The sequence below is a fragment of the Leptinotarsa decemlineata genome, unplaced genomic scaffold (assembly GCF_025532065.1).
Source record: "Leptinotarsa decemlineata unplaced genomic scaffold, Ldec_3_MD MMD2_tig00001973_RagTag_RagTag, whole genome shotgun sequence".
In the NCBI taxonomy this organism is placed as follows: domain Eukaryota; kingdom Metazoa; phylum Arthropoda; class Insecta; order Coleoptera; family Chrysomelidae; genus Leptinotarsa; species Leptinotarsa decemlineata.
The window spans coordinates 1,532,343-1,555,380 of NW_027412572.1; the positions used below are offsets into that span (position 1 = coordinate 1,532,343).

Genomic DNA, 23,038 nt, shown 5'->3' on the forward strand with positions numbered 1-23,038 from the left:
GAAGATGACTCGGAATGCTTCCTTGGGGTATTCCCAAAGATGTTTTACGAGGAATAGAAATAGTTTCGCCGATTTTCAAATATATTTGTCTTTCTGAAAACAATATAACCAGAAGGTAACAAATATTTTTTGGGATTTTGGTTTCTACAAGTTTTTCAAAAAGTAATTTCAATTGAACATTATCATAGGCTGCTTGAATGTCTAAAAATGATGCTGTAGTGGTTTTATTTTCCGTAAATCCTATATGAATATCCATAGCGATCTGAGAAACTGCTTCCTCAGTGATATATCGCTTGTGAGGTCTCTTCATTCTCTATTCAAAAATTTTATCGCTTTCAAGTTTATTGCAACAATTAAGATGAAAATAAATTAAAATCATGTAGTTACCGAAATTCGATAAAATACACTCTAAAGTCATTGCAATATACTCAAAAACTTATTTCATGTTGAGATATTGATAATAAGAAAGTAAACAAAAACCATAGCAATGTTCTTTTTAGGTGTATCCTTTAAAAAACTGTAAATAATTTCCGTGGCAACGTCAGTTTAAAACGCCTTGTCAAAGTTCGTTAACTTCAAGACTGACAAATGGTTAGATTAATGAAAATGCATAAAATAACAGTTTTACAAATGATTGGTTACGGAGATGAAACCCTAACACAACAGAAAGTAGCTCGCCTATTTAATGAGAAATTTCCTAATTTATCGCCCATATCTCAAGGAACAATAAGCAAAATAGAGAAGCAGTTTCGCGAGCTTGGTAATGTGAAGCAGATAAAAAAGCAGCTGCCAATGCAATGAGTGATGAACTCAAATTAGACGTGCTGCTTGAGTTTGAGGAAAACCCACAAACATCGAGTAGACAGGCATCCACTACATTCAATGTTAGCCATACATCGATAGTAAACATATTAAAAGAAAATAAAATGCATCCCTATAAAATGATACCCACTCAGGAGCTTACAGAAGACGATTTTGATAAAAGAACTTAATTTGTGAGCAAATGATGGACATGTTGGAAAATAATATCATCCAATTAGAAGACGTTATGTTTTCTGATGAGTGTACTTTGGCTCTTAACGGTCATACTAATCGCCAATATTGCCGCTACTGGTCAACGGAAAATCCTCACTGGATGAGAGAAGAACACACGCAATACCCTCAAAGGGTTGATGTTTGGGCAGGGATTGTAGGAAACCATATTGTTGGTCCTTTTTTCATTGAGGGCAACTTGAATTGCGATAATTATTTGGCACTACTTCAAAATGATGTGATTCCAAGTTTAGCAAATTTATATCCTCAAGTTCCAGTGAATACGATATTGTTTCAGCAGGATGAAGCACCACCACCTTACTAAGTCTGACAATACCTTGATACATTTCCCAATCGGTGGATAAGGAGGCGAATTTAAGAAACCTAGATACAGAAAACGGAAATAAAAAACTGGTTCTAGATAAAGTAAATAGTGTTTACATAAATCAATGCTCGGAACCTGCGAATCCAAAATTAAATAACCCTGCTAGTCTCCTTTCCAAACCAGCAAACAATAAAATAAATAATCCTGCTAGCTTACCATCAGCGAACCAAACTCTATTTCTTACACCAACAACTGAAAGTGAAATTTATAGCATAATACTATCTCTAAAAAACATCAGATTTGTCGGCTATGATGAAATTCACTGCGCAAGAACTTTCAAAACCCTTAACATTGATTGTCAACATGATGCTTAGTAATGGCATATTTCAATAAATTGAAAATTGCTCACATAAAAGCAATTTTCAAAAAAGGTGATAGAAATCAAATTGAAAATTATAGACCAATAGCTCTATTCTATTTCTATTCTCTATTTCTTACACCAACAACTGAAAGTGAAATTTATAGCATAATACTATCTCTAAAAAACATCAGATCTGTCGGCTATGATGAAATTCCTGTAAAACTACTGAAATTCACTGCGCAAGAACTTTCAAAAGCCTTAATATTGATTGTCAGCATGATGCTTAGTAATGGCATATTTCCCAATAAATTGAAAATTGCTCACATAAAAGCAATTTTCAAAAAAGGTGATAGAAATCAAATTGAAAATTATAGATCAATAGCTCTATTCTATTTCGATTCTCTATTTCTTACACCAACAACTGAAAGTGAAATTTATAGCATAATACTATCTCTAAAAAACATCAGATCTGTCGGCTATGATGAAATTCCTGTAAAACTACTGAAATTCACTGCGCAAGAACTCTCAAAAACCTTAATATTGATTGTCAACATGATGCTTAGTAATGGCATATTTCCCAATGAATTGAAAATTGCTCACATAGAAGCAATTTTCAAAAAAGGTGATGGAAATCAAATTGCAAATTATAGACCAATAGCTCTACTATCGACCATTAGTAAAATATTCGAAAAAACCCTATATAATCGCCTTATAAGTTTGAGTTATTGAGTGACACCCAAAAATGGCTTCCGAAGAGGCAAATCTACTACACGAGCGATTTATCAAGCCTTGTGCACAGTGCTAAACAGTCAAAATGAAAGAAAACACACTTTAATGATTTGTCTAGATCTGTCAAAAGCTTTTGACAGTGTCGACCATAATATACTAATAGGCAAGCTTAATGCCTATGGAATCGGGGGAATCTCAGCCGATTTAATAAAATCATACTTGCAAAATAGAACACAAAGAGTTGTTGAAAAATGCCACCTCACTAACGAAAACATACAGTCAGACGAATTAACAATCTTGAGAGGAGTTCCGCAAGTATCAATCTCAGGGCCGTTGCTATATATTTTGTATACCAATGAGCTAGCAAATGCTATTGATTTCAACACTGTGCTGTTTGCAGATGACACAAGTGTAGTAATCAAGGAACCTAGTATTGAAGAATTAGACAGAAGCGTGTTTGAAGCACTGAATACATTGGAAGATTGGTTCACACATAATCACTTAAAGTTGAATATAAACAAAACACAAGTAATAAAGTTTTCCCAACAATCAACTGCATGTGAATACTCAACCTCAGATGGTAGATCAACAATATCAGCTTGCAAAAGTACAAAGTTCTTGGGAATTGAGCTTGATCTTAGATTGGACTGGAAATCTCACCTAACCTCAATGATACAAAATATTGCAAAATACTGCTATGCTCTAAGAGTACTAACAAGATCAATAGATATAATCGCTGCTATGTGTGTTTACTATGCACAAGTTAACTCAAGGATCAAGTACGGTTTAATATTCTGGGGTGCTTCGACAGATGTCCCCAAGATATTTAAGATGCAAAAGCGATGCCTTAGAATTATATTTAATCATAAACAAACTGATAGTTGTAAACCCTTATTTATAAAAAATAAAATACTAACCTTATACAGCCAGTACATTCTTGATACTATACTATTTATTAAGAAAAACACCAAACTCTAAAAATACACACATATACTCTACAAGAAATAAGTCAGACTTGACCTGTAATACTCCAAACTTCTCATTTATTGAAAAAAACGTACCGCATACTCTAATAACAGTTTACAACAAACTCCCTCTTACAGTGAGGGAATTCGATAAAACAACATTAAAAATAAAATTAAAAGCATTTTTAATGATACTATTATCATTTGATCTATTTGACTGCTTTTACTACAATCATGGACTCGTAAGAGCCTATATCTACATGTATTAATATTTTTATATGTATGCATATATTTTTGTGCAGTTTATGTACTGTACATCTTTCCTTCCTCTTTTAACCTAATATTATTGTGATATATGTTTATATTTATACTGACATGTTCTATGCCTTCAGGGGTACTGTATTTTTATCCTGAACAAATAAATTTTATCTATCTATCTATCTAATATTGATTGAATGGCCAGCGCGATCACCTGATCTTTCATCATTAGATTTCTTTTATGGGGATATGTCTCAAAGAGCAATGTGTAAAAAACTAAATCGTCAGATTTGAATGACTTAAAAGAACGAATAACTTGCGGTTAGGTCGGTCACGTCTGATATGTTAAATAATGTTAGAAGACAGTTTTGAGATTAGGATGTTGCCAAGACGTTCGGGGTGAACATTTTGAACATATACTTCGTTAACATCTATAGTTCATTTTCGTATTCTACATTTCATTACATCAATATCAAATTATAATTTACATTTGACGTGTTTCGGGATTTTCTTTGAATATGTACAGTAACCGAAATAATGAATTTATTCCATTTGGCTGTTACACACTGTATATACACACATTAGCACATACTCGAAACAGTTTTTCGTTAAATTGTAAGCTTTTACACAGGTAAAAATAAAATTCAGTAAATAAATAACATGTATAAAAGACGATACAAAGAGAATAAACAAAAATTGATCTAATGTATAGTCCTTTTTGACAAGAATTGTCTTTGAATTTCTCCTAAAAGATAGTAGCGTGACACATTCTGTTAAACTTTTGGATAACTTGTACTTTCACTCCATTATATATAATTGAGTTCTTATTTGACTACTTGATGGAGGAGTCTCTAATTGGTGTGAGGTGAGGCTGAGAAGTAAAGGTATCTTTGTTCTTGTGTACAAGGCATACTGATACAAGAACAAACAATGAAGTCACAGTTGAAATTCCATGCATTGTAAACAATGTTGCTACAATATACACTCTCAAACAAAAATATTGCATATTTCATTTCAAGATTTTTTTTAATGTTAATTTCTTTTCCCCAGCCGCCACTGGTAGCCATAAACCAATGGTGACGTAGCTAAGAGCGCGCGAATGTACGATGATTCCCCGCCACTCTAGAAGCAGCGAGAATAATGCTATCGATTTCAGCGAAATTTTCTAGTGCATTCGATTACGATATATAAACGCCAACCGCGAGCATATCGAGTCAGTCAAGTGGAAGATACAGTGCGGTACTCAAAGTGATCTAGTAAGCCGATATACATAAAGAATATGGTAATAATTGTCAAAAGTTTGCTCTGTATTCAAGCCTGGAAAGGTATCAAATGTTTACTAGCCAATTACGTCAATATCAGTTTTTTTCAAAATACTGGAAATTAAACTATCAGACATTTATAACCTTATCCGTTCTTCGCTGTCAATGTTTCAAAATGGATTTATCGAGGTTCGTAGTACTGAAACTAATCTCTGTGTTTTCACTCAATTTGTCTTTGATGTACTTGATAATAAGCGTCAAGTTGACGTCATCTATACGGACTTCGGCAAAGCATTTGATCGAGTACGACATCAACAGCTGCTAAAGAAACTGTCAAATTTTGGCATATCATCTAATATTCAGTTGCTCCTGAAATCATATTTATCCGACCGACGTAGTTATGTTGAATATGATGGTATAATATCCTCCTGCTTTGTAGCGAGTTCGGGTGTCCCACAAGGGTCTAATCTTGGGCTGTTATTATTCATACTATTTATAAATGACATTGCCCGTGATATCACTTCTCATAAATTGCTATTTGCATGCTATAAACATAAAATCAAGGCTTCAAATAAAATATGCAATATTTTTGTCTGTGAGTGTACATGAAAGATGTGAAATTTCACTCATAACAGAACACTGTCAAACATAAGAGGGCTTTGCTCTTTCTTTCAGTTTGCATGATCTACACATCTTGGTGAACAGTTTATTTTGAAGTTTTTGCTTTCTTCCTTTTCTTGGAACATTCCCACATTTCTTTGTATAGACATAAAAAAGTAGAAAGCCAAAATCTTTCTCAAAAATAATATCTCCTAAAAGTATACCCCCCTTCAGTATATATTTTGTATTTCACCTCATTTCGATTGTCCTGATGAAGGAAACTAAAATTTCCTATTGATTTCGTTCCAGAGTTTCAAGACATTATGCAAAGGGAGCCTTACAGTACATCGTTCCCATCCTGCTTCAGAAACTCACCAAACAAGAAGAACTTGATGATGAAGACGATTGGAATCCGAGTAAAGCAGCAGGAGTTTGTTTGATGCTTCTCGCCACATGTTGCGAAGATGAGATCGTTCCCCACGTTCTGCCTTTCATCAAAGACAACATCAAATCCGATAATTGGAGATTCAGGGATGCTTCGCTGATGGCCTTCGGGTCCATCCTCGGCGGATTGGAAAGCACGACTTTGAAGCCGTTAGTCGAGCAAGCCATGCCGACTTTGATAGAGCTCATGTACGACAATAGCGTTATTGTGAGAGACACAGCCGCATGGACATTCGGTAGAATATGCGAAATAATACCAGAAGCAGCCATAAACGAAACATATTTGAAACCTCTTCTGGAAAGTTTGATAACCGGTCTCAAGGCCGAACCCCGGGTCGCCGCTAACGTATGCTGGGCTTTCTCTGGTTTGGTCGAGGCGGCGTACGATAACGCCGATGTTAGCGACGAAATGGGAACGCCAGACACATACATTCTCTCTCAGTACTTTGAGTTCATCATTCAGAGACTTCTTGAGACTACGGACCGGCCGGACGGCGCTCAGGCCAATCTCAGACCAGCTGCCTACGAGGCGCTGATGGAAATGGTGAAGAATTCTCCGAAAGACTGCTACGTCACCGTACAGAAAACTACGATGGTGATTCTGGAGCGGCTGCAGCAAGTGCTCCAGATGGAAACGCATATAAGTAGTCACAATGACAGGTCGCAGTTCAACGATCTCCAGTCTCTTTTGTGCGGAACTCTGCAGTCGGTTCTCAGGAAGGTCACTCCTGAAGATGCACCACAAATATCTGATGCGATCATGACAGCAATGTTGACCATGTTCAATTCAAATTCTTGTAAAAATGGAGGTAAGTTCGTTTCATTTGTTTGCCACACACAAGGAGGTATTTCCTCCTCTTATATTATTTTCATCTATCCTGCAACCTATTTACAACTGTTTTTTTTTTATTAATTTCAAGGGGCAAAACCATTCACAATTATTTTGACAAATGTATATACAGGGTCAATCCATATCAAGTGATCAAATCCCAATTACCTCACAATTTTTTTCTGGGTTGATATTGTTACATTAGTTACACCGGTGAAAAGGAAATTTAAATATGAAAAAGAAAAAAATATATCTCTTTTAGTTTTTTCAAAATCTTATTCCAAAGTTTAGAAAAAAAACGTTTTCGTACTTACACGAATTTACGTTTTAATTAATATCTCTTGATTGGATTAAGATAGAAAGGTAAAATAAAAGAAATTCTGTTTAGAATTGAATTAGCTTTAATTTGATATACAACATGATAGTATTCAAAACATTTAATATTTTCAACTTAAACTCAAAATTTCAAAACCAAATTCCAAAAAATGCATATGATTGAAAATTTTCAAAAAAATACTGTATATTCCTCATGTTATTACTAAGATGTATACAAAATTTCAGGTTGGGATCTTAATGGAATCATATCCAAAACTGAAATTGTTTATATTAAAACGCACAGTGTTCAAGATTGTTTAAATCAAACTTGACTTTTTTGTGATTTATGGAACTCTTAATGCTTGTTACTAAACAGATTTTATTAATAGGTGATTTTAATTGTAATCAAATATTATTAACCATTAGGCCTAATTACAGTGTGTTATACTTTTATATAAAATCAGTCTGCATAATTTAAATTATCTGAATATCTTTACAGCAATATTACTTTTGTTCAATGTCATTTATTACAAACTAATTTTTATTTAGAATAGGCCCTTAGTTTCAGATCCACAGAAAACAAATTTACTGATAAATGTGATTATTTATTTGTTTGTTGTAAAACAATGTGGGATGAGTCAGAGGAGTGTGGGAGATCTTTTCATGTCTCTACATGAACTTAACTTGTAGAGACAGGAACTCTCTGCCATTCAAGTTGTACTTCAGTTACAGCAGTCAGTATTCTTATGCACTAGTGAGGAGTGAGTTGTGATTGTGAAAGTAAAGTGAATATTAAGTTTTACAGTTTTAATTCTTAATAATTATTAGTAACTATGAATTAATTAGTTGTTAATTAATGCCACACCTAAGATGGAAATGATACACAACAAATCTGATACAAGGTTTACAACAATTTATTGTTGTAATCCATTTGAAAAATCTAATCATAAAGTTATAAAAAGTCTGAGACCTGTACAAGGATGGATGTTTGAAATAAATCGTGTGGTAAGGCCAGGGATGAAAATTTGTGACAGTTGTCGTAAGCAGCTATTAAGAGAAAAAAATTATTTAGATACTGTAGCGTTAAATAAACCATCATCTTCCCAAATGGATCCAAACTTTACTGACCCTGATTTGTCTTTAGAATATTTAAACAAATCTCTTTCAATTATTGAAGAATCGCCTATTACAAAGAAAAGGTTGCACTCACCTGGTTACTGCAGAAAAAAAGTAGAAAAAGTCACTAAAAAGGTCACTAACGAGTTGGTAGGAGATACAAGCTTCCCTGAGAATGATGAGCCAGTTGATCCGGATTCGGAAATGATTGTGCAATTAAAAGAAAAATTCCAGAAAACTACAAAAAATACTGAAAAATTCTTGATCCTCACAACATTACCTAAAAGTTGGACTGTAAAAAAAGTTGAAACTGAGTTCGGTGTCAGTAACAGGATGGCCCGAAAAGCTAAATCGCTCGTTAAGGAGAAGGGAATAATGTGTTGTCCAGATCCAAAGCCAGGAAAAACTTTAGACCAGATTGTAGTGGATAAAGTAAGAGATTTTTACAACTCGGATGATGTGAGTCGACTTATGCCAGGTAGGAAAGATTTTGTTGCAATGATAGTAAATGGAAAGAAGGAACATGTGCAAAAGAGACTGGTTTTAATGAATTTAAAAGAATCTTATGAACTATTCAAAAAAACTGAATCTGCTGCAAAAATTGGCTTTTCAAAGTTTGCAGAGTTAAGACCGAAGAATTGTATCTTGGCTGGAGGGAATGGAACCCACTCTGTATGCGTATGCACAACGCACCAGAATGTCAAACTCATGATTGTCGGAGGAAAACTAAAAGAGGTGAAGATTGATGAAGCTAGTGATCTTGGAGATTACAAACAATGTATGTCACAAATAATGTGCCAAGAAAAAACCACTGACTGCTACCTCAACAAATGTGAAACATGTCCAGGAGTTTCAAATCTGAAAAAAGTACTTCTGAATCACTTTGATGAAGGTATGATAGAAGCAATCACATACAAACAATGGGTTTCTGTTGACAGATGCACATTCGAGACATTTTGCAAGACTGTGGAAGAATTCATAGAGTTTTTGCGAACAACTTGTTGCACTAAAGAAACATTCATTTATATCTACACAGCAATCCAAGTACTACAAAGACTTAAAAGAACAAATCCAAGAAAATGAAGCAGTTGTAAGTTTGGACTTTTCAGAAAACTATTCTTTCGTAGTGCAAGACGAGGCACAGTCCTTCCACTAGAACAATGATCAAGCTACTGTGCACCCTTTTGCTGTGTATTACAATGAAAAGGAAGAAATCAAATACACAAGCTTTGTAATTATTTCAGAATGCTTGATTCATGACTCGATAGCTGTCCATTTATTTCAAAGAAAATTGATATCATTTTTGAAAAGTAATGTTCTACCTAGTTTGAAAAAGATTTATTATTTCTCAGATGGATCTGCAGCGCAATACAAGAATCGAAAAAACTTTATTAATATCTGCAGTCATGAACAAGATTTTGGAATCAAAACAGAGTGGCATTTTTTCGCAACTGCCCATGGCAAAGGAACCTGTGACGGACTGGGAGGGACAGTCAAACGGCTTGCTGCAAAAGCAAGCTTACAGAGACCCTACGACAAACATATTATGACTCCTCTGCAACTATTTCAATGGAGTGAAGAAAACATTACCAGTATTAAATTCGAATATTGCTCAAACTTGGAGTATTCAGAGGAAGAATCTTTGTTGAAATACCGTATAAAAGAAGCTGAAACTATTAAAGGTACTCAACAATTTCACACTTTCATTCCTCTAAGTTTGACTGAATTAAAGTGTAAAATATTTTCCTCAAGTGATGAATCAAGCATACAAGGAATTGTGTAAGGTTGTAAATCATTGACATTGGATGAAGTTTCAGGTTATGTCACATGTGAGTATGATAGGCGTTGGTGGCTGGCAAGTGTTTTATCAAAAGACAACAACAGTGAAGATGTAGATTTGACATTTTTACATCCTTCTGGCCCTGCTCCCTCATTTGTTTTTCCACACAAACCTGATATCTTGAAAGTGAAAATAAGCCAGATATTAATTAAAGTGAATCCCAAAACAGCTACAGGAAGGACATATGTGATTTCTCAAAACGAAGCAGTTGCAGCTACAAAGAGCCTAACTTCAAGACTGCGATTCACCAGCATCTAATCATCAGCTCATTCAGTACCGGTACATAGTCATTAACTATTTCATATGTACGCCTGTTATATTTATAGTGTTTACATGTAAAATTCGAATTTTATAAACTGTTAGATTTTTATTGCCATTACATAATTTTGACATTTGTTCAACTAAACTAATTTACGCATATCTATACCATTGGACTCTGATGTATTTTAATTTACTTTAATATGATCCCATAATGATCCCACCTTAAAATTTGGATCACAACCTAAAGATAGTATCAGAAGTTCATGGTATTTTTAAAGAAAATTTTTCATCATATGCGTTTTTTGGAATTTGCTCTTGAATCTTGAACATTGTGCGTTTTAATATAAACAATTTCAGTTTTGGGTATGATCCCATTAAGATACCAACCTAAAATTTTGTGTACATCTTAGTAATAACATGAGGAATATACAGTATTTTTTTGAAAATTTTCAATCATATGCATTTTTTGAATTTGGTTTTGAAATTTTGAGTTTTTAAGTTGAAAATATTAAATGTTTTGAATACTATCATGTTGTATATCAAATTAAAGCTAATTCAATTCTGAACCGAATGGCTTTTATTTTACCTTTCTATCTTAATCCAATCAAGAGATATTAATCAAAACGTAAATTTGTACACACGCAAAAATAAGTTTTTTCCAAATTTTGGAGAAAAATTTTGGAAAAACCAAAAGAGATAAAAAAATTTTCCTCCAAATTTTTATTTTGTTTTATGTGATAATTCATTAAACCAAAAACTATAGTGAAATAAAAACACGAAGGAAAATTTTATTTTTAATTTTGATCACTTGATATGGATTGACCCTACAGTGCATTTCTTTAATGTCCCCCCCTCTCTCATTTACGGGTCAACTCAAAAAATTTAAATTTGGTATAATGAAATCAATGCATGAATACTTTATTTTGAAGTGAAATTGACAGATGACACTTTCAAAATGACGACTGGGCGCCATCTGGAAAAAAAATTAAATGGAAAGGGTCTTGTGATACATCATTTTAAAGCTCCTGACGAATACTTCACAACTCTAGAATATGAAGTCAATATCTTCACGTACTACGAAATGGCGGAACATTTAATAATTTCCTGAAGACAAACACATTAATATCGATTGGAGTGAACCTCAATATGGAGGACAATGATGTCAATAAACTGCTCTGCAGTTATTGTAACAAAAGTGCAGTAAAAAAAGTTATGAAATGTGAAAAGTGTGACAAAGTGTACCATGAAGCATGTGCTGAACGTAAAGACTGTTGTAGAACCACCCTAGCTAATGAAATAACAAATATAAATCAGAATGATAACCTATTAATGATGAGGTTATATTCTGAATTCAATGGCTCAAAAGAAGAAAATAAAGGCCTAAAGGATGAAATGACTAAATTAAACACTGAATTGAAAAAGAAAAATGATATAATTAAGGAGATAAAGAACAAAATTTCAAGTAAATTTGATCAAGAAATGATGCAAGAACTAATTAGTGAAATGGAGGACAAAAACCAAGTACTGAAAGAAAACAACTATCTGTTAAAACAAAAAATCGCATTTATCCAAAATGAGAAATTGGAGCCAAAGAAGAAATCTGTAATTGAATCGACAGGTAACAGCTCAAACACCACTACTCAACAACATGTGGCACCCCTTATCCGAACCTCGGTCCGATAATCAAAAGATGGCGCCTAAAGCACAAATAGAACCAAAACAAAAGGAATCTAATGTCGAAGATTTGCAGAAAAAGAGCGGGGAAGAAACTGAATTGATTAACGCGCAAAGACAAATTATGGAAGAACTTATCCATATCCAGAGCGACATTCAAGATGAAGACGGGTTCAAAAAAATAATATACAGGGTGTCCCTGGACTTCCTCTTTTCCTCTCGGGAATGTATAGAAGGGGTCAAAATATCACCAGTACTTCATATAACTTTTTTTCCTAAAATCCTTCGTTACCAAGTAACGGGCCCTCGAAGTTACAAAATGAAAAATGTTTTTCTTTGATAACTTTTCAAGTGAATATTCAAAATCATCCAAATTTTGGTAATTGACTAAACAAATGAATTCCTTCGATGAGCTTTCATGCAGGAGTCAGTTGTTTTGCTACAAAGTCAGGAACGGACTACCCCCGATGGTCCACACCCCAAAACTTTGAAATGACAGATATTTTTCAATATTTTTCAACAAATTAAGGTTACTTGGACAATTTTATGAATAAAAGTACTCGTGTGGAAAGTCGATCGGAGCAACGAGTCTTGATAAAAATGTAGTTTCACTCGACGACATCAAACCCGCTCGTCCACCATTATTTGAAATGAATAATTATCAAAGCAGAAATAATAATGATAACGTTAATTCAACAACATTTATCCTGAGATGTCTACCATTATTCGAAAAATATTAGTTTTTAAGGAAAATGGAAATGATAGGTAAAATGTTCATAACGAATTTTTATAATGCAAACACGTTTAACTAACGAAACTCAAGAGCCTCAAGAGCAAACAGAAATGAAAAATCCGCTACGGAAACTGCTCGATATGACCACCTTCTCTCTCTATATATTTTCTTAGTCTGCGAAGACACCCTCTCTGTACTTGAAATAGCATTCCAGGGTCGTTTCGTATGGCTTCACAATGTAATGTTATTCTATTCAACAATGCATCTCTTGTGTGAATAGGTGTAGCGTAAACAAGGCTTTTTAGATGCCCCCACAGAAAGAAATCCAATGGATTTAAATCCGGAGACCGCGATGGCCATGAATATGGCCCACCTCTACCAATCCATGTATTGTGGAAAATATGGTTCAGATGGTCACGCACAATCAAACTAAAATGAGGAGGAGCGCCATTATGCATAAACCACATATCTCTTCGGGTTTGCAATGGAACATGTTCCAAAAGTCCATTCAAATCGTTCTGAATGAACTCCAAATAACGTTCTCCATTCAATCGGTCCTGTAGAACGAATGGTCCTATAAGATGGTTTCCTATGATACCAGCCCAAACATTCACGTTGAATTTCCGTTGGTGTTTGGTTTGCAATATCCCATGGGGATTTTCTTCGGCCCATATATGGAGATTATGAGAGTTGATAACTCCATCTCTACTGAAACCTGCTTCATCAGTGAATAAAACTCGATTAATAAAAGTCATATCCTCTCTTTGCCTATCCATGAACCAATTGGCATATTCCAGTCGTGCTGGAAAATCTTGAGGTGTCATGGCATGTACCTTCTGGATGTGAAATGGGTGGAGCAGTTGTCCCCTAATTATTCTATGAATAGTGGACTTGGATGTATGGAACTGTTCTGATAGATTTCTGATGCTCATTGAAGGATCATCAGCGACGGCTTCCAAAATATTTTCCTCCAATACAACGGTACGTACAGTCCTAGGAGCGCCCTCACCACCTCGTTTTGGCAAAACTGTACCTACAATAATATCGAAATAAAACAACGTGCTCAAATTAATTATCAATTATTACATACCTGTCTCCCTCAAGCTGCGATCGACACGCTCGAATGTTTCTCTTGACGGTACCGTTCGATTGGGAAAATGCTCGGAATACAGACGACGAGCTTCTGCAGCATTACAAAATGCTCGCCCATAAAATACATGCATATCTGCATATTCATTGAATGTAAACTGTTCGGCCATATCAAAAAAATTCAAAATATCCTATAGAATATTGACAATACAATGATAGTCATATGACAACGCACCACTCAACAAAACAAAATCGCATTCCAGTTTCTCATTTTTTATCAAAACTTTCTAAAAGGTTTTTTTGTCAACATCTGTGAAAGAAATGGAACATAATTATTTCCTGGATATTTTTCACCTGATCATGTGCAGCCGTTTTTGTAGTTCATTCGTTTGCTTTTTATTAGTATAGTAAATATTTTTTCCAATGTGCGTTTTTTCAGCTGAATTTAGATTCGTGTTAAAAAATATCTGCTATCACAATTGTGACTTAAACTTCCATATAGGTACTGTACTTTTTGTTTACGACTTCATTTTAGCATACTTCGTATTATTCCTGTTATAAATGTTGTTGAATTAACGTTATCATTATTATTTCTGCTTTGATAGTTATTCATTTCAAATAATGGTGGACGAGCGGGTTTGATGTCGTCGAGTAGAACTACATTTTTATCAAGACTCGTTGCTCCGATCGACTTTCCACACGAGTACTTTTATTCATAAAATTGTCCAAGTAACCTTATTTTGTTGAAAAATATTGAAAAATATCTGTCATTTCAAAGTTTTGGGGTGTGGACCATCGGGGGTAGTCCGTTCCTGACTTTGTAGCAAAACAACTGACTCCTGCATGAAAGCTCATCGACGGAATTCATTTGTTTAGTCAATTACCAAAATTTGGATGATTTTGAATATTCACTTGAAAAGTTATCAAAGAAAAACATTTTTCATTTTGTAACTTCGAGGGCCCGTTACTTGGTTACGAAGACTTTTAGGAAAAAAAGTTATATGAAGTACTGGTGATATTTTGACCCCATCTATACATTCCCGAGAGGAAAAGAGGAAGTCCAGGGACACCCTGTATAAAAGGAAACGTCAAACTCCAAAGGTCTATGGACAAAATGAAATGGAAAATGATATCGGTGTACCAAAGAAGGCCTGGCTTTATCTTTACCGCGTAAGACGTCACATTACTTGCGAAAAAATTTATAATTTTATAAAGGGTTAGGGTTAACCGAAAATCATATGGATTCAATACTAGTAGCGCCATCTCTCTGGTGGCCTACGAACTTTTTAGCCTACCTAATTATTATTATGCTTTGTAAAGTCTGTTTTCACCTTTGAATAAACTCTAAATTGAAATATTTCTTTACAGGAGTTCAAGAAGATGCTTTAATGGCTGTCTCCACTTTAGTTGAAGTACTGGGTGAAGGATTCATAAAGTACATGGATGCTTTCAAACCATTCCTCTATCTTGGATTGAAGAACCACCAGGAATATCAAGTGTGTGGCACAGCCGTGGGCTTAACTGGCGATATTTTCAGAGCCCTCAAACTCAAAGTTCTGCCATACTGTGATGAAATAATGACACTGCTTCTAGAAAATTTAGGCGACCAATCTGTCCATCGCAGCGTCAAACCCCAGATACTGTCCGTATTCGGAGATATGGTTCTCAGCATTGGACCGGAATTCAAGAAGTATCTGGACGTCGTTCTATCAACTCTTGCTCAGGCTTCTCAGGCGCACGTCGATAGAAACGATTTCGATATGATTGATTACCTCAATGATTTGAGGGAGGGAGTATTGGACGCTTACACGGGAATAATACAAGGACTCAAAGGTGATGGCCCAGTTCCGAACCCAGACGTTATGATTCTTGAACCACACATTCCATTCATTGTGCAATTCATCACTGTGGTTGCGCAAGATAACGAACACTCTGATGGTACAGTTGCTGTAGCTGCCGGCATCGTAGGAGACTTGTGCACTGCTTTCGGGGCTCCGATGGTTCAGTTGTTGGATCTGGAGTCTATCAACGAAATGCTTGCGCAAGGAAGACGCAGCAGAATCACTAGGACAAAGACGTTAGCGACGTGGGCTACTAAAGAGCTGAGAAAACTCAAAGCTGCTAGTTCTACTACAGCTGCTGCTGCTAGTTGGTAAGCCGTTTTGAATTTTTTTTTTTTTTTTCTTCGGTAATGTGATGAGGAACGTTTTGCCACAATATTTTATTTGCATTTATTCACGAGTCCACACCTTTATTTACAAATTTACCACAATCATATGTACGAGGTCTGTTGAAAAAATAAGGTGAATTTTCAAATATCGCGAGCTACGTTTTTTTTTTTTTTTTTTATAACAACAGCGTACAGTTCAACATAGTTAAGACACTATAAATATAAAATATGTTGTTATGCTCCCTAATCAGCAAAAATGCTAGTCTCGAGATTCACAAACGTTCAATATGACAAGTGAAACACAAAAACTAGTAAACCACTACAAAGCTCATAGTAGTAACGCATCAGACATGTGTCTCGAGGCTCAGACGTTCTTTTAAACTATTGATGAATCAACTATAGCCCGGCAAGTCACGTATATGGACAGGTAATTCATTGAAGACTTTTATAGCCTGCGTAAAAGGGTTGTATAATAATAATAATAATATTCATTCACCACGTATTGTTTAATGGCAATACGTGGACTGAGACAAAAGATTTTCTGCAAAGAGATATGGAAATTGCCAAAAACTGGTTGGATAAGTACCAATTATCCCTGAATGTCAAGAAAACACATTATATTGCATTCTCAACAACAGATGTTAATAGACCCTCCTTCAGTAGTATAAAAATTAAAAACATCAAGGAGGAAATCACAGAGTTGAAAGAAATCAAGTACTTAGGGGTTATAATTGATAAAAACTTAAAATGGAGTAACCATATTCACTATCTAACAAATAAAGTGAGGAAGCTTATATATAAATTTTATCAACTACGAGATATCCTCTCTAAAAATCTCCTTTTATTAATTTACAAATCACTGGCCGAATCACTCTTTCGTTATGGTATTCTAGTATGGGGAGGAATGTACAAAAATGCTCTACAAAAACTAAATGTCATTCAAAATTATATATTAAAAATAATATATAGGAAAACAAAACTTTATCAGACAACACTACTTTATAATGAAGACGTTGGTGACATAAGATCTCTATATTTTCATAGCCTATGTATATATGCCTACAAATACAAGCAATGTCAGAACCATCCTTCACATAACTATACAACCAGAAGTACTACAAACCATCACTTAAGAATTCCCAACTGCAACAAAAATATTGTTCATAGATGTTTAATATATACTTTACCTAAAGCATTCAACCTTGTTCCATCCAGTATAAAAGAAAAAAAATTCAAGAAATTCAGTGTTCTATCAAAAAAATATATTTTTCATAATTATTACACCTTTCTAAAAATACTGAATAAATAAATTAATGCAACATTTACACTTCTTTGCTGACATACGCTCATGAAGTTTTCATTATGTTTTAATATTATTCCTAAGCCATTTTGTTACAAGACCTATTTGAAATCCGCATATATAATAGAGTTGCACAATACAAGTGTTCAATCTCTTAGGTGCCAAACTCAGTAATGTAATCAGAAATTAGTATAGCTAACCAAATCCTCGATTAACTTGCTGAACTATAAAATGTATATTATATTTCCTAGTAAAAATGTATGGTATATGTATGTATGCATATATGTGTGTGTGTGTGTGTATATATATATATATATATATATATATATATATATATATATATATATATATATATATATATATATATATATATATATATATATATATATATATATATATATATGCATATGTGTGTGTGTATATATCATATCATATTTATCATATTTATTGTATTGTTATCATTTTCAATTGTATAAATTGTATAAAAATTGTATATTGATTTTGAGAAAATATTAAATTAAATTAAATTTGTGATACATAGCGTATATATGGTAGGTCAATGATTATTTACAAAAAACAGTACGTCACTTATGAATAAAATTATGGGATCAAAGCTTGAGTAAAAATTAATATTTGCATATACAAAGGTATAGGTACATATAGATATATAAAATGCTAATTAAAAAATGAAAAAAATGTGGCAATTTTGCTTGCCGTAGTCAAATAAATATACATATGTATATATTTACATATATACATATATTTACAAACATGTTCACACATATCAAAAAAAAAACGATAAAATCGCCAGTCAGAACACTGAAACTCAAAACAGCAAGTGAAAATTTAGAACAATTATATATCTTATTATCCTTCGGTGAAAGAATCCTCTAAATATCCTTATGACTCTAGTAACATTTGTCCAGTAATAACTTTTTAACTTTCTTACTGAACAAAATTGAAGAATTCAATCTCTTTATAGAAAGTGGCAGTCTGTTATAAAAATTTATGGCATTATATAATGGAGATTTTTTGAAATGACCACCCTTATGTGAAGGGACCCTCAGAGCAGTAGCATATCGAGTATCACGACCGTGAATGCTCAAGTTCGTTATATACAAGTCAAGGTTCCAGTGCACAAAAATGACACATTTCATTATATAAATTGCGGGTGCAGTCAACAAGCGTTCTCTTTTGAAAACGGGTCTACAACTTTCTTGGTACCCCAGGTTGAATATCAATCTTATCAGTTGTTTTTGAGAGATGAAAACTCTAGAAAATTCCTTTGCACATCCCCAAGCCATTATGTTGAAATTAATGTGGGAGTATGCATTCGCAAAGTAAACATTTAGTAAACCAAACCTATCTAAACAATGTTTTATCTGTTTGATCGAATAATAAGCGGAATTGAGTTTACTGCACACTTTTTGTATGTGACTTCTACAGGTGAGATTCTCATCTAAAATAGTTCCAATAAAATCAACTTCTTTTGATATTTTTATGTCATTCAAAGTGACTAAATTACAACAGAAATCCTTCCTAACAAATGTTTTCATCAGCACTGACTTAGATTTATTTAAAATCAGTTTGTTACGTTGACACCAACTACTGAATTCGTCAATAACTAAATTAATTTTCATCGATAATTCATTCTCATTTTTTCCAGAAACAGTGATTGTAGTATCGTCAGCGTACATAGTTATGTGACAATCTGATATGAATTCAGGCAAGTCATTGATAAAAGTCAAGAATAGTAATGGACCCAGAACAGATCCTTGTGGAACACCTAGTTTCACATCATAAGGAACTGATGTAATTCCATTACATTTAACCACCAAACTACGGTTTTCCATGTACGATTCTATCCAACACAACACATTATTGGGAAAGCCCATTACTAGTAATTTTTTCAATAGAAATTAGGAAGAAACAGTATCAAATGCTTTTGATAGATCTAAAAAAAGTGAAAAAACTAGGTTATTATTATCCACTTGTGCATAAATATAGTTCAATAGGTGATAAGATGCAGATTCAATTGATTTACTCTTCCTAAAACCATGTTGATTATTGCAGAATAGGTCATTTTGTTCAATGTACATCAAAATTCTATTACCTATTATTTTCTCAAAGAGTTTTGAAAGGGATGAAATCAACGAAATCTGCCTATAATTGTCAATTTCTGTTTTCCGACCTTTTTTGTGCAGTGGAAAGTCAAGAGCCCTCTTCAATTCATCTGGGAAAAAACCCCCATAAAAGGACTGGTTAAGCAAAAAAACTAATGGTTCAATAATTATATCAATAATTTACTTTACAGTAACAATAGACATATCAATACCAGCTGAATTTTTGTACCTCATATTATCTAAAGTTTTCAAAACTTCAAGCGGTGAAATTTCTGAGAGATCGAATTCATTTTGAACGACAATATTCTTGGCAAAAGTACATGGTAGAATTAAGTTACATCCAAAATGATCCGAAATTGCTGTTGCAGCCGCTGAAGAGAAATGCCTAGCAAACAAATCTGCAACCGTATGTTGATCTTCAATTTCTTGATTGTTATATTTCAAAGCTATACATGCTGGATTTTTATTTTTATAATCCTTTGTTGGTTCTTACCATTCTCAGGTGTAAGTCATTTCTACCCCTTGTATTATTCTCATAAAACTGGTTGTTGACTAGTAGATCGTTGTTGCTTTTGGTTCTTCTGTTTTTCATTTTATATATTTTCTTGCATTGCTCAAGTTTAAGTAGTAGTGAGTGTAGTTCAGTCTGTGAGAATAAATCATTTGTGTGGGTTCGAAATGGAATTTGAAATAAATTTTTTATTGATTTGTCTTGTAGCATATTTTGTATCGTTTGAATTTTTTTGAAATTAGTAATGCCACAATTATCCCATATGATTAACAGATACCTAAGATTTGCCAATATATATGCATTGTAAAGTAAGTGTCTATTACTGAAGCTCAAGTAACTGGAACACCTATATAGAGCTCCTAACATTGGTACAATTTTATCATTAATATGTAGTATGTGTCCTGACCAGTTTAACTTATCATCTATTATGAGTCCTAAATACTTGGTTTTTGCAACATTCATTTAGGGTAAGTTATTTATTCTTGATTCAACATCTCCACAAATTCTATTTTTTTGTTTAAATAGCATGTAAACGGTTTTTGCAGAATTCACCTTAAGTTTATTATGTGCAAGCCAATTTGAGTATTTCGAGAGATCTTCATTAACTGTGTTCTCCAGTAAATGTAAATCATATCCACTGTACAAAAGGACTGTGTCATCGGCGAACGTGAAATATCTTCCGTCAAGCCCGACCTGCCTCAGTGACCATCAGTGTATACAACAGGGGTCCCAAAACGGATCCCTGTGTTACGCCACAATTATTTTTCATATACTCACTCATGCTCTCACCAACAGCAACTAACTGGGATATTTCCTTCAAAAATGTCTCAATGAGAGAATAAGTTTTGTCCTCAAATTTATTTTTGCATAAGAATGTGTGTGTCAGAGCGAGAGGATGGGTTTTCATAAGAGCGTGTGTGTCGAAGTGAGAGGGGTCTGGAGATGGTATCGAGCTGATCCGTTTCAGAGATAACAAACGTTTGGCAGCGCAAACAGTTCGGTGTTGTCGGATGTAAAATAAAACGTCGTTTATGGGGGCGATGTGGCTTATGAGGCGTTGCCGGTTTTTTGAAATTAAGCGTGGGAAAAATGACGTCGTCAACGGCGATTAGCAGGGTCTAACGTTTCAACGTGCGATCCAACATGCCAGAAGGGCACTGAGCAGCATTTTCGTTTGAGAAAAAGAAACGGTAACGAGGGTCTAACGTTTCAACGTGTGATCCATCATGTCAGAAAGACATCAAGCAGCATCTTCGTTAACCAAGTTGACATCATCAGAGCATTATCTTGAAGTTATGCGCTGCAATCAATAAGTCCTTCAGCCAGTGTACAATTTTTAAATATTTGCAGTGATTTTTATATATGCTTGCATAATAGATTTAAGTACATTATATTTCTGCCAAAAATAATTATGAATTATGAGAGTGATTTGATGTTTTCCCAAATAGTTTTTTTCGGATATTTGAATTTGGATGGTTGTCTTTCAGCTCTTTCCCTACATAATGCCTATAGGGTCTCCAAGTTAGTTTCATTTTTGGCAAAGCGGATTCCTGGGTCTGATAGTCTCTCCTTTATAGGTTTCACTTTTGTAGTTCTATAAAGTAGTGCGTTTGAGAGATTGTGTAGTATGTTCTGAGGGTGACGCATTTTGCTAATACTCCTTAGTGTAGATGTTTCAGCTGTTTGGAGATTTTTTAATGCAGGATTAAGGCAACTTGAATAAATTACATGTGCATATTCGAGAAATGAACGACAGATCATTTTATATATTTTTAGTTGCAGTTTTAGGGTTGATTCTTCTTTTTTTAAATGTCAGACTCCAGAAGTGTTTTCCTCTATTGACGCATTTCTTTTTAATCATTTTTGTATGGCTGTTCAAGCTGATTTTGTGGTCAATGTTAACTCCCAAGTATTTTACTGATTGCCTGCTTCGTACCATTTCGTTGTTGATGTTTATTGTTGGTAGCGTCTCTGAAAGGTTGTGATCAAAAATGATAAATTGTGATTTTTCCGGGTTTGGTCCCAATCTTCAATTATTGAACCAAAGCGTTGTCCTGTCGACGTGATTTTGCATTCCTCTATAGTGAGTGTGAGTGCTAGCGTGCGGTTGTTTGAAACTAAGGCAGTGCTATCTGCATACTGTAAAATGTAAAGGTTTTCAGAAAATTCATTCTTGTCTTCAAAGTTGTGATTGTATATTTCATGGCAGTATATACAGGGTGTTTCAGAATTCGACGGACAAACTTATACCACGTCATTCCTCTTGCAAAACGATGAAAAATGAGGTAGGGCATGTGTGTCCGGAAATGAGCCGTTTCAGAAATACAGGGCGTTGAAGTTGCAAAATAAAAAGACCCTTTTCGTCGTAGCTCCCGGACTAAAAGGAATAAATTAATGAAACTCAGCAAATCGATTACGAGCTAGAATGTGCTTCCTCCAGTGGTATGTTTGCTTCAGTATCAGTAGCCAGTGGCGTTCCAGCGGGGTAATAGCTTATATTTCCCCCCTTATTTTTTACGCCACTGACTTTATATCCACAACCGTCTTTTTTTTTGAATTCCTTGATCAATTTTACGTAAAAACCAAATAAACATTCACTATGAAAAAACCAGTAGTTTTCGAGAAAAATTCAGTTGAACTGATAGGTGCATTCTCATATGGGAATATTAATAATCGAGTAAAATAATCGAAATTCCAAAACCGAAATTATTTGAACTCTTTCATCATTCTACCATTCATTGTGTGCTTGAAAAATTATTCACTTCGGCAACATATTGCGGATTTTCTACCATTTTACCAACTTTTTTTGCAGATATGTTGTGAGCCCGCAGACCTACTGAATGGCTTTACCTCGAGATTTATTTTTTAATAAAATGTTCCATCCAAACGATTTTCAAAGACAATTACGAATAGTTGGCAAAACTGAACTCAGAATGTTTTATCGAACTATCTTCTCTCACTGGGTAAAAATCCAAGTTTTATCGATTAACCAAAATACCATTACTTGTTTCAACCTTAGCCATCTACAATGTTTCCTGGGCATATCTATTATAGTTTTGTTAGATAACTGTACCGATATTCTCGAGTTCTTCAGCCACTGG

The 23,038-nt window shown here is 34.2% G+C and overlaps 1 protein-coding gene across 2 annotated transcripts in view; it reads left to right on the top strand.

Moving 5' to 3' along the window:
- The window catches only part of Fs(2)Ket (Importin subunit beta Fs(2)Ket), a 53,767-nt gene that overhangs the window by 26,655 nt on the left and 4,074 nt on the right, over positions 1–23,038 (top strand). The window contains exons 4-5 of one of the 2 annotated variants that reach the window (XM_074176631.1): positions 5,842–6,785; positions 15,202–15,989. In XM_074176631.1, the coding sequence (XP_074032732.1) occupies positions 5,842–6,785; positions 15,202–15,989 (1,732 nt within the window). Of the gene's footprint in view, positions 1–5,841; positions 6,786–15,201; positions 15,990–23,038 lie in introns of those variants that run through there. The other variant, XM_074176632.1, reaches the window with a different exon arrangement.